The 18,336-nt window shown below is 44.0% G+C and overlaps 1 protein-coding gene across 3 annotated transcripts in view; it reads left to right on the top strand.

Annotated features, from left to right (window-relative positions):
• The first annotated feature begins 5,074 nt into the window (after positions 1-5,074).
• CTPS2 (CTP synthase 2) overlaps positions 5,075-18,336 on the top strand; it is a 99,864-nt gene continuing 86,602 nt past the window's right edge. Inside the window, exons 1-4 of one of the 3 annotated variants that reach the window (XM_045995992.1) lie at positions 5,075-5,364; positions 10,485-10,690; positions 16,217-16,387; positions 18,080-18,180. In XM_045995992.1, coding sequence (XP_045851948.1) covers positions 10,525-10,690; positions 16,217-16,387; positions 18,080-18,180 — 438 coding nt within the window. In that variant the 5' untranslated portion in view covers positions 5,075-5,364; positions 10,485-10,524. Of the gene's footprint in view, positions 5,441-5,990; positions 6,259-10,484; positions 10,691-16,216; positions 16,388-18,079; positions 18,181-18,336 lie in introns of those variants that run through there. The other 2 variants (XM_045995991.1, XM_045995995.1) reach the window with 2 other exon arrangements.

Below are 18,336 nucleotides of genomic sequence, written 5' to 3'. Positions count from 1 at the left end.
CCTCTCTATCTGTCTCCCTGTCTCTATGGCCGTTCTGCCGCCAGCCGCGTGTACGTCATTTCCGCAAAAGGCCCCGCCCCGTTGGCCGTTCGTTTCAGTGGCTTTATGACGTTCGTGGAAAATAGACAAAGGGTTTTCCCAGCGTAGTCCCGCCCGGTCCTTTCTCCTCCGGTGACTGAACCAGACGTGTAAACGGCGTCTCTGTCACTCTAAGCAGCTTGGCTGCCGATTTAGCTTCGCCTTTTCAGGTCCAGCTGGGCCGTCGCCGCAGAAAAGGACGTCTTTAGCCCCTGAGTCCCAGTCAAAATTGGCTCAGGGCCTCTAGTTCCAACAACTAATTTACAGGGAGTACAGAGGACTAAGGAAAGTGTTAAAGGACACCACGGGATGAGGGTAGCAGAATCTGAGCCGTGAGAAACCACAGGACAAATGACCTTGTTTCTTCAAATAAATTGCAAGGAAGATAGAGGAAGGGGAACCTATTGATTAGAAATTATTTAAGAGTCATAATCCCTGGCAACCTGTGGATTTTATTTGGATCCTAATTCAAACAAACATTGAGGGGAAAAGCACGACGTTTATAAGAACTGGAAATTTCAGCGCAGGTTAACTGTGGTAGCACATCCATAAAGTTTAACATCGCAGCCATTTTTAAGTGTACAGTTCAGTAGTGTTAAGTACATTCATATTGTGGTAACCAATCTCCAGAACTCTTCAAGTTGCAAAACTGAAACTGTACCTGTTATAACCGTTCAATTACTAACAGTACCCATTAAACAACTCCCCATTCTCTCCTCCCACCAGCCCCTGGGACTCACCATTTTACTTTATGTCTCTATGAGTGTGACTACTCCAGGAACCTCATATAAGTGGAATCCTACCATACTTGTGCTTTCGTGACTGGTTTTTTCACTTAGCAGATGTCCTTGATGTTTATCCACGTTGTAGCATGTGTCAGAATTTTCCTAAAATTCTCATTTAAAAAGGCTACGTTAAAAAAAGGCTGAATGATATTCTGTTGCCTGTATGTACTGCCTTTTGTTTATCCATTTATGTGTTCATAGACGTTGGGATGGTTAATTTTAAAATTCTGGCGATGGTATTGCATGTACTTAAAGGAGTTCTTTTCTTTTAGACAGTTGTACTGAGATATTTACCAGAGAAATGATAGGATGTCTGTCATTTGCCTCAAATTAATACTGGAAGTGGAGTAGAAAATGGGTAGGGATGGGCGCCTGGGTGGCTCAGTGGGTTAAAGCCTCTGCCTTCCGCTCAGGTTATGATCTCAGAGTCCTGGGATCCAGTCCCACATCAGGTTCTTTGCTCGGCAGGGAGCCTGCTTCCTCCTCTCTCTCTCTCTGCCTGCCTCTCTGATCTCTCTCTGTCAAATAAATAAATAAAATCTTAAAAAAAATTTTTAAAAAAGGCAATGGGTAGGGATATAGAAGAAACAAGCTTGGTCATGGTTTGACAGGTGTGCAAGCTGGTGTTTATACTTTTATGTATGCTGCTCTATACCTTTAACTTTTTCCATAATAACATGAAAATGAAAAAAAAAACTGGTCGAGTGAACAGCTACCCCTCTAGAGCAGGGAGTGCTTGAACAGATTTCATAAGCACAGTCTTGAGCAATCTGTTGGCGAAAGACACCCATTATTCCTCCTCCTCCCACCTCTTTCCAGTGTCCTGGGGGAGTATGTGGGGACAGATTATGACAGATTCTGATTCTGATTTCCCTGCTCTCCAGTTTTCCATCCTGAGGTATATTCACAGTTCAGGTCCAGGAGTTTGGCTTACTAAGGCCAAACAACTTTTTAAAAATGATTTTATTTATTTATTTGAGAGAGAGAGCACGAGCAGGGGAGAGGGAGAAAGAGACTACCCACTGAGCAGGGTGCCCAACTCGAAACTCAATCTCAGGACCCCAGGATCATGACCGAGGCTGAAGACAGAAGCTTAACTGACTGAGCCATCCAGGCACCCTAGGGTCAAACAACTTTATTGAGTTATGATTCAAATATAATTAGTTATAATTATAATTATATTATAGTTATAATATATGTTATATATTATATTATAGTTATATATTATATATATTATAGTTATAAATATATTATAGTTATAATTATAATGAGTTATAATTCAAATATAATTAACATATTTAAAGGGCACAATTCAACAATTTTTATATTACACTATTAATTTTTTAAATGGTAGTAAAATATATTTAACATAAAATCGGCTCTTTTAACTTTTTTTTTTTTTTTTAGGTAGGCTCCACGCTGAGTGTGGACCCCAGCATGGGGTTTGAACTCCCGAACCTGAGATCAGGACCTGAGGTGAACTAAGAGTTGGCCACTTAACCGACTGAACCACCCAGGTGCCTCTCTACTTTAACTATTTTTAAGTGTACAATTCAGTGGCATCAATGACATTTCAACCTGTTTTTAGAGTCTGGGTATTGATATAGTTTTGAAAGTCAGGAGACATCTTAGGACCAGTGTTTTTTGGGATTTATGTCAGTAAGAACATGAAACTGGTCAACACTCTTCTGAAAAGGGATATTTGTTTCAGGTATGGTTGACTGAGCCCAGAATTTCAGTCCGAGGCCTAGAGGAATGAAGGTTCTAACGTCACCATCTAATAGATGAATAACCTTGACCTGTTATTTGTCCTTTCTGCCCTTCAAGTTTCTTCATCTGCAGAAATACAGTGCAGAGGTGGGGCCCAGCCCATTCCGCTCTACTTTTGCCTTATCTCCAGGTGTACCGAAAACCACAAGAAAGACTCTGTTCCCCAGGGAAAAGTAGAAGTCTTCAAAATAAGAGATTGTATGGGCAACCAACTTAATGACAGACTTTGTATTCTCCTCTCTCTTTTTTCAATCCTTATTGCTATGCTGGTTGTGGGCCATGAATAAACATTTATTCATGACAATATTCTTGTCCCACCCAAATCAGTACATCTGAATCCTGTTACTGAGTTTGTTTTTCTCTTCAAATTTTCCCCATTTTGGATTAATAATACAATAGTCATCATAATAATCCCTTTGTAGTCACAAAATATCTTTCATCTGTTAGCTACATCGAGGAATAGAATAAACCGAAGGCAGACTCTTAACCGACTGAGCCACCGAGGTGCCCCAAAAGTGTTTCCTCCTTTTTTTTTTTAAAGATTATTATTTATTTATTTGACAGAGAGAGGAAGATCACAAGTAGGCAGAGAGGCAGGCAGAGAGAGAGAGCGGGAAAGCAGGCTCTCTGGTGAGCAGAGAGCCTGATGCGGGGCTCAATCCCAGGACCCTGGGATCATGACCTGAGCCGAAAGCAGAGGCTTAACCCACTGAGCCACCCAGGTGCCTCTGTTTCTTCCCTTTCAAAAAATTTACTTATTGGCCTTCATGAAGACTGGGGCTTCCATATACTTCCTGCTGGGTGGAGCCTCTCTGTATTTTCCCTGAAGTTGACATCACCATCCCTAGTTCCTTCCTGCTTCTTTCATGACACTCCTGTGTCATGACACTTCATGACACTCCTGTGTCATCCTTGGTGGGGAGAAACTCCCCTTTGCTTTGAAACTCATTGAATTTTTGCCATACAACCCTCCCCACCCATGCTTGTTGCTGTCTTCTATTAGCTTCGGGGGGGTCACTCCTCCACATTCGCTGAAGATTTGGCTCCTTGGCCTCAAGATTTGGTTCCTTGGACTCCTCCAAGTTCCAGGGACCTCAGTGTCCCACACGCTGGCCTGGTGGTGTTGACTCACTCATTTGACTCTGTTTCAGCTGTCAGACCCTAAACTGAATCATCTCCTGGAATTGTTTCCCCCTTTGAAGTCTCCAGTGCTAACACCACAGCTGGTGACGGCGTGCCAGCTCTTTATTCCCATACGCCTTTGTCTTTAGTTCTGTCTCTTTTCTTCCTAGTCTATCAGCTCTACACTGTGCTCCATCCTTCCCCGTGTGGACTAGACTCCCAGTGGAGTACCACAATCTCACGTTCTCTCAGGCCCTCAACTGCCTCACTCACCTCCCTCTACTCAGCCCACAGACTGCTTTTATCACAAATATCCATATTTATATATCTACCTATAGATAGCTCATGAAATCATAGCTGGGCATCATTACACACTATGGTTTCTAAACTCCCCTAGGTCTTCAATGACACTTTTGTAAGTTGGTACTCTAGTAACTCACACCCGTTATTCAAAATTTTCACCACTTTCCTAACTTCCATCTCAACTCCAAACCCTTCTGTTGTCCAGTTAGAGCCTTTCTTGTTCGGTGGTTTGTGTATGTTCTTCCCTTCTCCTGAATAACCTGTGTCCTCTCCCAGCACCAGCCATCCTCCAAGTACTCTTGAAAAGTCAGTGGGTGAAGCCCTGATTAACCCCCCCACCCCACGTTTGTTTGTTTGTTTGTTTTTTACACTAGTAATGTTTGACCAACCTTACTAATTTTCTCTTTTAAAATTTTATTTTATTTTATTTTAAAGATTTTATTTATTCATTTGACAGAGAGAGTTCACAAGTAGGCAGAGAGGCAGGCAGAGAGAGAGGAGGAAGAGAGCTCTCTGCTCAAAGCGGCGCTCGATCCCAGGACCCTGAGATCATGACCTGAGCTGGAGGCAGAGGCTTAACCCACTGAGCCACCCAGGTGCCCCTAAAATTTTATTTTTAAGTAATCTCTACACCCAACATGGGGCTTGAACTTACAACCCCAGAGAGCAAGAGTAGCGTTGTTTCCACCAGCTGAGCCAGGGAACCCTGGAACCAGGTGCCCCAGGGAACTTTACTGATTTAAGGAGACGTGGTGTAGACCTGCCTTCAGGCGGTGAGCCCCTCAAAGGCAGGAATGGAGTTCTATTTGCGTCCTCTTAGCTTTTCTCTAGTTCCTGGAGCGCAGTAAGGGATCCACAAACGTTTGTGGACAGTGTGAAGCTCTTTACAGTGGGGAGAACTGGACGGGAGGACCCGAGTAAGGATCTCGCCTTGCCAAAAGGCAGGGGCTCGCCGGGAACGTGGCATTCATCCGCGCCCCCGAAGTGCCTCTTCTAAGTGAGCCACGGAGGGGAGGAGCAGTCCCCGGGCTGAGCGAGGCCTGGGGCCAAGTGCATCCAGGGCGGAGGGTGGCGGGAAGCTGTCTGTGTCTGAGGAGTCACTTTTTAGGTGCTTGTTTTGGAGCATTGCACAGACGCGGGTGCAAACCCCAAGCTCACCAGCGTGAGTCAGCGGGGCCCGCAGCAGCAGCAGAGGGAAAGGTGGGCGAGGAGGGCGCCGCGCACCCCGAGGCCCGCGCGGGCGGCGGGAAGGACCCGGTGGCGACAAGGGACACCCCTAGCGGCGGCCCCTTCCCCAGCCCTACAGGTGAGCACGGGCCCGCCGCGGGGCGGAGCGCGCTGTCCCCACCGGCCACTCTCCCGGCGCCACCACCACCGCGCAGGTAACCTCCCGTCCGGACCTTCCCGGGACCCCCAGGGCCTCCGCGCTGGGGCCACCCCCGCGTCCCTTGGGCCTCCGCGTCCCCGGTCCAGGCGCGCACGTGGGGGGCCGGGCCCCTTTGTCCCTTCGCCGATGGCGCCCGCGCCGAGTCGGAGAGGGGCGGGCAAGCGGCGCGTCCCCGCACCCGGCGCACGCAAGCCGCCGGCGGACGGCGGACTGCAGACGGGCGGGGGCCGGGGCTGCCCTGCCGGCGCCCGGTGCCGTCGGAACCCGCCCTGCCGCGGCCCAGGATCGCGGCTCCGGAGCGTCGCGTCCCCGGGGTGCGCTTCTCCCCTCACGGGGCCTCGGAAGGGGGCGCAAGGGCCGGCTGCACCCCGGGCCCCATTTCTCCCTGGCCTCGGGAGCCCAGGGAGCCCCGAGATGGCGTTGGCGGAAGTGAAGCCCCGCGCGTAGTGAAATGGCCTTTCTGTCCCCTCCCCCGCGCAGTGCACTCGCTGAACAACGACCCTAGCATTTCCCCCAGAATAGCTGCTCAGGACGCACTGGGGCCGAGTACGCTGCTGCTCCAAGATAGCTTTCATTTGGCAACGGTTTTTACGGATCGGATGTATAATTTACATACGACAAAATGCCCCCATTTTAAGGGTGCAGATCAGGGATTTGACGAATTATACACCCGTGGAACCACTACCACCGCGGGGACGTACACCATTTCATTTCCATCGCCCCGGGAAGTAGAAGTACTACTCCCCCACCTGCCTGCTTTCTAGCATAGCTTAATTTTGCCTGCTTTCGAACTTAATAAAATGGGATCATTCAGTAAGTACTCCTGTTTTTGACTAATACTACTTTTTAAATGGCCGTCATTCGAGAAGGTGTTTCTTGGTGCTCCTGATGTTTTCAGTTGCTCTTGGGCCTGAGCTGTCCAGTGTGGTAGCCACTGGCCACGTGTGGCTCTTGACTATTGGAAGTGTGCTGAGTCTGAATTGAGATGTGCTGAAATAGACACACTGAGTTTTGAAGACCTAGTGCCCCCAAAAGGGGGGGACATAAAATACCTCACTAGTGAATTCTTATATGGATTGTGTGTTAAAATGATAGTAATTTGGATACATTGGGTTGAATAAGATGTTATTAAAATTAACTTACGGTTTCTCTTTACTTTTTAAATATGGCTACTAGAAAATTACACAGGTAGTTGCTGTAATGTTTTTATTGGACAGCAGACAGAGGAGACTCTGCACACTCCTGTTTTGCAGCAGGAGTTCTGCTCCCTGCGTATAAGAGCAAAGGAAGAACTTCAGCCTTCACAGGGGCAAAACCAACTCAATTCAAGGAGGTAGCTTGAAGAGGCTGCTTTTTCCTGTAGCTTTGAAACTTGCTTCAAACTTCTTTGCTTTCTTTCTTTTTTTTTTTTTTTAAAGATTTTTTTATTTATTTATTTGACAGAGAGAGAGAGATCACAAGTAGGCAGAGAGGCAGGCAGAGAGAGAGGAGGAAGCAGGCTCCCTGCGGAGCAGAGAGCCCGATGCGGGGCTCGATCCCAGGACCCTGAGATCATGACCCGAGCCAAAGGCAGCGGCTTAATCCACTGAGCCACCCAGGCGCCCCAACTTCTTTGCTTTCAAGAGGTAGAAAGGAATAGGTGTCTCCTTGGTATTAAGTTACATTTTTTTAAAAAAGAGTTTATTTATTTGTCAGGGAGAAAGACAGCGCAAGCAGGGGGAGAGGCAGGCAGAGGGAGAAGCAGGCTCCCTGCCCAGCAAGGAGTGGGATATGGCACTCTGCTTTGAGGACCCTGGGATCACAACCTGAGCTGAACACAGACGCCTAACTGGCTGAACCACCCAGGATTCCCTTGAGTTACATTTTGAGGAAGGACATTGCAAAATACCTGATGTGCTTAAAAAGGCATCTTGTGATTTTTGAAAATACAGAAAAGTAGTCACTGCCTACACCCCAACCACCTAAGTATTAAAAGTTAGCTTTTGGATGTACCTTTGGTTAGTCTTAACTTAAAAACATAGTTGAGATAATATTATATTCAATTTTATATCCTTCTGTATAAGGGAATTTTTTATGAAAAATTCTTAGGCTTTTTACAACCACGTAATTTGACTTCACATGCATGCACTTTAGTTTTCAAGGACATTTTTCGATTTTGCTAATTTTTACAAATAGGAAGTCATTTTAATAGGGTGACAGTGCCGGTATAAGGTACAATGACAGCAGTGCTCATTTTGTAACTGAATCAAACAAGAGTTTGCCCACCTGGTGCTCAGCAAGCCAATAAAAACTGACACTAAGTTTCTGCAGTGAAGGAAGATAGGCTATGTATCGGTATGGTGCTACCTAGGAGAGCAGGGAGGGAATGCTCTGAAGTCCCAAACTCCCCAGTGGCTTGCAAGTAAGGGTTTTAAAGGGCAAGATTTGGGGCAGGGTCTCCTGAGAAGGTGGACACCATTAACTGGAGGCACGTGAGACCATGCAAGTTAACAGGGGCTCTCCTGCAGCTTTGTCTGGTCCCCGGGAGATTTTTCCATCTCAAGAGACTCGGAATCTGAAAAATATCTTTGTTCTTTATGTTGGAGATTTCATTAGGTACATCTGGTAATTATATCTTTAAAATTTTTTTTTAAAGATTTTATTTATTTATTTGAGAGAGAGAGAGAGAGAGAAAGAGAAAGCATGAGCAGGGCAAGGGGCAGGGGGAGAAGTAGGCTCTCTGTTGAGAGAACCCGATGTGGGGCTTGATCCTGGGCCTCCGGGATCATGACCTGAGCTGAAGGTGGATGCTTAACCGGCTGAGCCACCCAGGTGTTGCGGTAAATATGTCTTTATTTGGAAGTGAGTAGAGTTGCATTCCTACAGGTTCCTTGGCCAGTCCAGCTATGCCTGGGGGCGATATGAACTCTAGTTGTCATTCTTTCATCTCAACTAACAAAACAGAGCCTGACTAAAAATTGCCTGTTAATCTCACAGGGAAGGTGAAGTCCAAGAGGGCAGAGACCTTGACTTTTTGTCTACCCCCATGTCCCCAGGACCTGGGAACATGTTAAGCATAATTGACCTATAATAAACATTGGTGAGCTGATTGAAAAATGATAACAGCTTTCATTAAGCACTTGGGTACTCACTTTGTAAATGCCTGCTCACCTCTCTCAGGCAGGCACTGTTATGATCTCTGTGTACTGCACAGGTAGAGAAATTTGAGGTTTAGAAAAGTTGAAGAAGTCGTCCAGGGTCATAGCTGTAAATAACAGAATCAGCATTTGCACCCAGGCTGTCTGACTTGAGATGAGGGATACTTACTAAAATAGAAGAAAGCAGCAGGAGGGGGGAGTGGGTAAGGGAGAGCTGCCTGTAAGGGTGGCTGTGTGGCTCAGTCATTAAATGTCAGCCTTCGGCTCAGGTCATGATCCCGGGGTCCTGGGATTGAGCCCCACATTAGGCTCCCTGCTCAGCGGGAAGCCTGCTTCTCCCTCTCCCACTCCCCTGCTTGTGTTCCCTCTCATGCTTTCTCTCTGTCAAAGAAATAAAATCTTAAAAAAAGAGAGAAAGAAAGAAAGGAAACAAGAAAGAATAGAAATTACTCCTATAATGACTACCTGGGCCAGTAGGACTGGAAAGAGGTGAATATTCAGATAGATTTTGTATATGTGCTGCCGAAGCGAGCACTATTCAGATAGATTTTGGATCTATAGGAGGAGCATTCTGGGTTTGGATCCATGGTTAATCTTTTGGGCTAAATCTAGCTGGAGTGAGCGAAATGACAGGTGTCTAGGGAAGAGGAACCATGGCCTTGAATGGGATCATCTAGAGTGTATAGAAAGGGAGGTCCAGGGACTTAGGGAAGCCATCTGGGATGGGACATGTGTATTTTGGATGGCTTCAGTTCACTTGCCTTGACCGTGGTCGACTAGTTTAAATTGAACTCAGAGCGCTGCAGTGAGATAACCTTACACACCTTCAAGTTCTGATCGTTTGATTTGAAAGGAGAGGAAACTGCCAAATCAGTCTATTCCTTAGTTCATTTAATCCTCACACCCACCTATGAGATTTTTATAATGTTGGCATATATGAAGACCGATTTTTTAAAAAAAGGCTTTATTTTTTGGAGCAATTTTAGATTCACAGCAAAAATAAGCAGGAAGCACCGAGTTCTCATGCACTCCCTGCCCCTACAAGCACATCCTTCCCCACTGCCAACATCTGGAACCAGAGTGGTTCGTTTGTTACAATTATCGAACCTACACTGATACAGCATTATCGTTCAAGCTCCATTACAGGTTGACATTGGAGTTTGCTCTTGACCTTGTACATTCTGTGGCTCTAGACAAATGCATAATGACTTGTATCCACTGTTATAATATCATACAGAATAGTTTCGCTGCCCTAAAAATCCTCTGTGCTCTACATATTCATCCTTCCCTCCCCCCAAACCCCAGGGACCCACTGATCCTTTTGTTATCTCCATAGTTTGCCTTTTCCAGAATGTCAAGTAGTTGGAGTCCTACAGTATGCATGTAGCCATCTCCAGTTGGGTTCTTTCACTTAGTAATGGGCCCTGCAGTTACCCCCATGTCTTTTCATGGTTTGAGAGCTCATTTCTTTTTAGTGCTGAATAATACTCCAAGGGACTAGTATTTTTTTATTCCATTTCACAGATGAAGAAACAGGCACGGAAAGGATTAGTAACTTGCCCAGGTACAGCTTGTACAGATCAGTCTGATTCCAGATCGTTTTCTCTTAAAAATTTGACCATGCTTCTGAATCCCAGAGAAATTGGGTTTCTCATGATGAAGTTTGTCACACAATAGAGTTGGGGTAAATGGAAAATATGGGCGACTTTGCTTGCAGAAAGTATCCATAGCTTTCTGCGTATAGCCAAAAATGGAAAACCTGGAAGGTAAGACTTTGTTTCAAAAGTTTACTTTATATGGAAAAATGCTGTGTGCTTTTGAAATTCTGGTTTAACACGCTCCAGCTTTACTGGTTTGAGAATATGATTCTCTTCCCTGACTCTTAATTTTGTTACCTTTCAGTTTATTTCTGGGTGCTCGCACTCAGCCACCTCCTCCACCAATGAAGTACATCCTGGTCACTGGAGGGGTCATCTCAGGCATCGGTAAAGGGATCATTGCAAGCAGTATTGGGACGATTCTAAAATCATGTGGACTCCGAGTTACTGCCATCAAAATTGACCCTTATATTAACATCGATGCAGGCACTTTTTCACCTTATGAGCACGGTATGAAAGAGAATATCTTCCCCCTCTTATGGGGCTCTGGGTTAAATTGCAGCTCTTTCCTGTATGGGGGGTAATTTCTTGGGGATAGAGTTCGGAAGTAGAGTCGCTGGATCAGTCATTATGAACATGTGAAATGTTCTCATGGTTGTTGATACATTTGGAAAACAGTGTATAAGGATACCATTTTCATTGTACCTTTTACAGTACAAATTATGTTTTGTTTTCTTTTTACCATAAAGGTAATATAGTTCTCTTAACATTTCATTGTTAAGAGAAAAAGTCAGACAATATGGTATATATTGACAGTTATACTGACAATATAGAATGGCACGAAGAAAATAAAAGTCCTCCATTTCCCAGCACTAAGAGTAACTATTATTAATGTTGACATTTTAATGTACATGCTAATTATTTTTAAAAAGGCATTAGCACTTACATACTTTCTTTTTAAACTTCTTACATACAAGCAGGAAAGTGCACAGATCATAAGTGTACCACTTGATAAAGCGAGCGTACTGTGTAACCAGCCCCCAGACCAAGAAACAGACCCCCCGCCATGCCCCTTCTAGTCTTTCCCCACCTGAAACCACCGAGGTAACTGTTGTCCTGTCTTCGAACACTGCAGGTTACTTTTGCTTTTTTTTTTTTTTTTACACTTATTATTTTATTTTTTTACTTTTTTGTTTTGTTTTTGCATAATGCACTCCATAACCTACTAGCAGGGACAGATGAGTATAACCGAGTGGTTTCTCAGCAATCAGGAAAGTGCTTCCTTAATTAATGTTCTCCAAGTGCTTCGACATGTAGTAACGATGAACTTCAGAGATTGCTTTTGCTTATTTTTGACCTTTACATAAATTGAACCTTATAGTCATGTCAGTTTTTAATCTAATTTTTAAAACAATACTGTGGACATTTGTATATATTTTAAACTTTTTGTTTGTTTTAATTTTTAAAAAAATCTTATTCATTCATTTGAGAGAGAGAGACAGCAGGAGCAGGGGGAGAGGGAGAAGCAGGCTCCCCACTGAGCAAAGAACAGATGAGGGGCTCGATCCCAGGACCCAGGGATCATGACCTGAGCTGAAGGTAGATGCCCAATCAACTGAGCCACCCAGGCACCCCTGTATTTTATACTCCTAAGGCTCCACAAAATCTGTACAATAATGGGAAATAATTTCCAATGTATTGATATTATAAACAACACTGTGATGGGAATCTTTAAAATTTATTTTTTTAGACATAAATGCCTACGTACAGAATTTCTGATTTCACAGGTAGGTATGCTTTTCAGGCTTTTTGACATATAATGCATATTACCCAAGGTTTTTAGATTCATGATCTCTTACCTATAAGTGTAAAATCCAGAAAGTTCTGAAAACTTTAAGTTGTTCATAAGTTTGTGACTATTTATAGTCTTTTTTCAAAAGTTTTGAAAATTGAGAGGCACCTGGCTGACTCAGTACTTAACTGTCTGCCTTGGGCTCAGGTCACGATCCCACGCTCCTGGGATCGAACCCCACGTTGGGCTCCAACCCCACGTTGGGCTCCCTGCTAGGCTAGAGACCGGCTTCTCCCTCTCCCACTCCCCCTGCTTGTGTTCCCTCTCTTGCTATGTCTCTCTCTGTCAAATAAATAAATAAAATCTTAAAAAAAAAAAGTTTTAAAAACTGAAAAATCTTCATAAAGCCATGACTATTTCTAGTCTTTATTCCATTTGAAATGTGTTTGCTTTTAGGGTGTTTTCTAATATATGGCAAGTGTTCTGTATTACCTTTGCATAATCTGAAAAACTTCAGATTTCAACTTCCATCTTGTTTCCAAGAATTCTTTGATAAGGGCTATGGATCTGCACCAATTTATATACAAATCAACAGTATATAAGAAGTCCTGTTGTTTTTTTTTAATATCCCTGCTGAATATTATTCTTTTTAAACTTTACTAACCTGAGAGAAAACAAAAAAAACAACAAAAAAGGGTATCTCATTGTTCTAATTTATATTTCTTTGGTTTTCATTTTGTCTGTGGAGTGACTGATTCAAGTCAATGGATAGATTGTATTTTCGTTTGAAAGTATTACCTACCCAACTTCCTTCTGTGGAGTAAATTTCCTTGTCCCGTTGACTTTGGACTTTGGTCATTTAGGATGGTGAACTCGTGCTGGTATGCTTGGGATTTTCCGGTTTTGAAACTGAAAGTCCAAATCCTGGGAACCCTAGTAGTCCTGGGCAAACCCAAGGGCCTGGTCAGCTTATTTGGTCATGTGGTTTGTTTTTTCCCTCGGAGACATTAGTGCAGTGGCATGATTTGGCTCTGTCTCTTTGGTGCTTCTGCTCTCTGCCATGAGAACCGCCTGCTCTGTATAGGGACTTCTCCTTCAGTCTGGGTCCTGGGATGAGACCAAGTAGACTCACAACTAACCCACAACCCCCACATAACACCCAACCCAAGGGAGAAATCAATAAACGTTTTGTAAGTTGCTAAGATTTTAGGGTTGTTTGGTATTCAGTAAAGTTGACTAATCCCATGTGTATGCCAGTTTTCCTTTGGATTTTTTATTTTTTAAGATTTATTTTTATCTTTTTAAAGGTTTTATTTATTTGTTTGACAGGAGTAGGCAGAGATGCGGGAGGGGGCGGGGGAAGCAGGCTCCCTGCTGAGCAGAGAGACCCATGCGGGGCTCAATCCCAGGACCCTGAGATCATGACCTGAGCCAAAGGCAGAGGCTTAACCCACTGAGCCACCCAGGCGCCCCAACTTTGGATTTTTTAAAAATGTTTTAAAGATTTATTTATTTATTTATTAAAGATTTTATTTATTTATTTGGCAGACAGAGATCACAGGTAGGCAGAGAGGCAGGCAGAGAGAGGGGGGAAGCAGGTTCCCCACTGAGCAGAGAGCCTGATTTGGGGTTTGAGCTCAGGGTACTGAGATCCTGACCTGAACGGAAGGCAGAGGCTTAACCCACTGAGCCACCCAGGCGCCCCAAAGATTTATTTATTTGAGAGAGAGAGTGTATGCCAGCGTGCAACCGGTGCAGAAGGGCAAAAGGAGAGAGAATCTCAACCACGCTTCCCACTGAGTGCGGAGCTTAACACAGGGCTGGATCTCATGACCCTGAGATCATGACCTCAGTGGAAATCAAGAGTGGGAGGCTTAACTGACTGAGCCACCCAAGTGCCCCACTTTGGATGTTTTAAAAATGATTTTCAAGGGTACCGGGGTAGCTCAGTTGGTTAAGCGACTACCTTCGGTTTGGGTCATGATCCCAGGGTCCTGAGATTGAGTCCTGCGTTGGGCTCGCAGATCTGCGGGGAGTCTGCTTCTCCCTCTGACCTTCTCCCCTCTTATGCTCTCTCTCTCTCTCATAAATAAATAAAAAATTTAAAAAAATGATTTTCAAGAAAACTTTACATAAAGTTTTAACCTGTATATATATATATATAGAGAGAGAGAGAGAGAGAGTTTTACTCTGTTTGAAATTTGTCTTAATATTATCTCTGCTAGTTACTAATAAATTTCCACTTACCATTTTTTAAAAAGATTATTTATTTATTATTTATTTGACAGAGAGAGATTACAAGTAGGCAGAGAGGCAGGCAGAGAAAGAGAGAGGGAAGCAGACTCCCTGCCAAGTAGAGGGCCCTACTCGGGACTCGATCGCAGGACTCTGAGATCATGACCTGAGCCGAAGGCAGAGGCTTAACCCACTGAGCCACCCAGATGTCCCTCTGCTTGCCATTTATGTGATTAAATATATCAATTGTTTCTTTTATGTTTCTGTCTTTGATGTCACCTTTAGGCTTCTCTGCCATAGGAATATTTAAATATTCATATATATTTTCTTCTGGAACTTTTATAGTTCCATTTACTTTTACTTTAACATTGTTAACACAGCCTGAATTGAATTTGGTGTGAGATAAAGATGTAAACATGATTTTTTTTCTAATTTTTTTCTGATTAGGCAACTATTCCTAATGGCATCTCTCAAAGATTTCATCCTTTTCTTCCTGACTTGAAATGCCACCTTTGATTCTATACCACATTTCTGTCTATACTTAGGTCTGTCTTTGAACTCTGTTCTCTTCTGGATTTCTATGTTTATTCCTGCCTATCATTTTAAAAGCTGCAGCTTTTTATTATCAAGTAGGTCAGAGCTTTCCACGTTCCTTTTCTTTTTCCTTTGTTTTCTCTCTGTCTCTCTCTTTCTTTAAGTGCAAAAAGGTGTTTTTATTATCCCTCTAGCAAAGCATTAACTTTTTTGTTGTTCCTTTGTTTTTTTTCTTAACCTCAGAGTGTTTGTTGTCTTCAGAATTAACTTAGGAATCATTTTGTCCAAGTTTACAAGAAATTGCATTGGAGTTTTTGGCAAAAATTTCTTTAAATTTATGAATTAATTTGGGGAGGAATTAAACACTGCAAAATGTTGACTGGCCCCTTCAGGAACTTTAGAAGTGGTTTTCCTTTTATTTATACCTTGTTTTATGTCTGTGAAGTAAGCTTTTTAAGTTTTATAAATATAGTTCCTACATTTCTTCAAAGTTTATTTCTGAGTGTTTTATTTACTTTGATTTGTGATGATAGCTTTGGGTTTTTGTTTTTTATTTTCAAGTCATATATTAAATTCTTTTATGTAATAGGGATCTTTTTGTTTTTTGTTTTTTTAAAGATTTTATTTTTTTAAGTAGTCTCTACACCCAATGTGGGGCTCAAATTCACAACCCCGGGATCAAAAGTCACATGCTTCCCCTACTGAGCCAGCCATGACCCCAATAAGGATCTTTTTGGATATTTTGGTGTTGTGACTTTGTTGATGCTATCTTATTCCGTCTTTATATATACTGAAATATATGTATGCATATATATTTCAGTCTTCCTTTACTCACTGCTATTTGTTATAAGGGCTTTTAAAATTTATTTTTCGTGTGTTGGTTTTGGTAATCACACCTGTTTTTCTAACAAACCAACTGTAGTATCATCCTCAAGTTGAAAAAGATCTGTTGGAATTTTTATTATAACTACAGTAAATCTAAGAACCTATTTAAGGACTTGTCATCTGCGGTTTTTCTTTCTCTTCTAGGAATATAATGGGTATATACTTTTTTTTTTTTTTAAGATTTTGTTTATTGGGGCACTTGGGTGGCTCAGTCTGGTAAGCATCTGCCTTGGGCTCAGGTCATGGTCCCAGGGTCCTGGGATGGAGCCTCCAGTCCAGCTCCCCGCCCAGCAGGGAGTCTGCTTCTCCCTCTGCCTCTCCCACTGCCCCTCCCCCTGCTCCTGCTCTCTCCTCTCAAATAAATAAATAAATAAATAAATAAAGATTTCATTTATTTTTAGAAAGAGTATATGTGCTTTTGTAGGAGGGGAGAGGGAGGGGAAGTGGGAGAGAAGCAGACTCCCCACTGGGCTCGATCCCATGACCCTGAGATCATGCCTGAGCTGAAAACAACAGTTGGACACTTCACTGAGCCAGCCAGGTGCCCCCGAAAAGAAATTTTTAATATGTACATTGCCTTTTTATCCTAGGTGAAGTGTTTGTCTTAAATGATGGCGGAGAAGTTGATTTAGACCTTGGAAATTATGAACGGTTCTTGGATATTAACCTTTATAAAGACAACAACATTACCACCGGGAAGATATATCAGCACGTGATCAACAAAGAGAGGCGTGGCGATTACCTGGGGAAAACAGTACAAGGTATTGTGTCCCACACAGCTTAGCGAGTCGTGTGTGTAGAGCACCCACACCCTGGTCAGACTGGATGTGAAGGGAGGAGCTCCCTGAGCTCTGCAAGTTCTAATCCTTTTCAAATCTTGCTTTCTTTCCCTTTTCGTTTTCTTCAAAGGTGCTTACTTCACCCTCCATGTTCTTGATTGTATTTTCTTCGGTCTTTTTCTTTATTACTAATGTTGTTTTCTCTCGGTATGTATCTGTCTTTAGCTATTATTTACAAAATCCATGCAGAACCACGCAGTCGTCATTTTTAACTGTTTAAGGTACAGACTTTTTTAGTTCGTTTTTTGTCTGTCTCCTTCCTTCTGGTATCTTTGCCTGGATGTGAGTTACACCCCTTTACGGACAGTGTGCGGAGGGGCTGGGGGATTGAACCACAGTGGCTGGTAGTGTGGTCTGACCCTGCTTCATCAGCTCTTTTCCTGAGTGGTGTGATTCTCTTTTGTCTCGGGAGAGACCTCTGCCCTCCCGTGTTTCCCCCCCGCCCCCGGCAAGTCTTGTATTCACGGGTTTCCGAAAGGTGACCTTTCCCCATCTCCTTTAAATCGCATGTTGGATCCAGCTGAGAGGTAGACATGGGAGTCGGATGGATCAAAAGAGCATCGGTGTAATTCCTGAAACTGGAACGTGCGGCTTAGAGCTCAGCTACAGTTGTGCTTTTCTACTAGCTTTTCCCCTGAGTGTAGATCTTGGGAAGACCCACAAGAAGGAAAGGTGCTGCCCCACACCTGACACATCCCTGTGATGGGGAGAGAACAAGGCCCCAGGCCTGGGCTCTGACTCCTGATCCCTGGGCTGCCGACGTGGAGGCAGAGCCGGGGCAACACCTGCCCTGCCCTGCACCCCCCTTCCCCGCCCTGGCCCTGCTGCCAAAAGGGGCCAAACAGCCCATGTAATGTGGGTTGCTCCAAATGCACCAGTGGGTGACGACGTCCTCCCGCTCTGAAGGAGCACGTAGCGCTAGGGAGAGCCGGCAACAGATGCCCCTTCGCCTCGGCTTCCCCGAGGGCCATGTTCCTGCTTCGTGTATCCCATTAGATTAGTGGGCTGCACCGAGAGGCTGTCCCCATGCACCTGCACGGTGTCAGCTTTCTGTCCCTTTGGCAGAGATCTGTAGCTGTAGGCCTGCTCGCCACCAACGGGCCTCTGGGCCTCAAATGTTTGTGGAGTTGTCACCTTTTGGCTTCTTCAGCCACCACTAGCAGCCACAGGCCCCTGGTCGGCATGCAGGGCCTGTCTACACCCTTTGGGGCGACCCCTCCCCACTAACTGGCAGGCTGCCCAGAGCCTGCAGCACCGGGCCACTCTGTCTTTCCTCCCCCATGGAACCCAGCATGCAGCACGCCCGACAGCCCTCCTTGCAGTTTTCAGTTGGCCTTATAGGTGTTTCTAGATGCCTTGTCGATGGCATTTCTGCTTTCTGATTCTTGTTCTCTGTGGTCGGCCAGTTTCACAAGAAATGACATAACATTTAAGTGATTAAACCTATATCGTGCCTCCATCAGGGAGATGGAGAATAACATGAACACTGGACTTTGTCTTATTTGCCAAGTGGCTTTCGGGTTATTTGGGAGGTATAAAGACATGGATACATTCCTTTCTCATGATTGTGACCGTGAAATAGGATTTTGTGCTAATTATTATTTCCTTCTACAGTTGTCCCGCACATTACTGATGCTGTCCAGGAATGGGTTATGAATCAAGCTATGGTGCCCGTGGACGGTCATAAGGAAGAGCCCCAAATATGCGTTATTGAGGCAAGCATGGAATTTTTCTTTATAAACTTAATATCCTTCTGGGGTTTTGAGCATGTAGTCTTCATTCATTCAACACACATGTATATTATTTTTTTTTATTATTTTTTTATTTTTTATTTTTTTTTTTAAGATTTTATTTATTTATTTGACAGAGAG

The sequence above is a fragment of the Meles meles genome, chromosome X, assembly GCF_922984935.1.
Source record: "Meles meles chromosome X, mMelMel3.1 paternal haplotype, whole genome shotgun sequence".
NCBI classification, from domain to species: Eukaryota; Metazoa; Chordata; class Mammalia; order Carnivora; family Mustelidae; genus Meles; species Meles meles.
The sequence above is the reverse complement of the archived record's forward strand: the minus strand, read 5'-3'. Positions and strand labels throughout refer to the sequence as shown.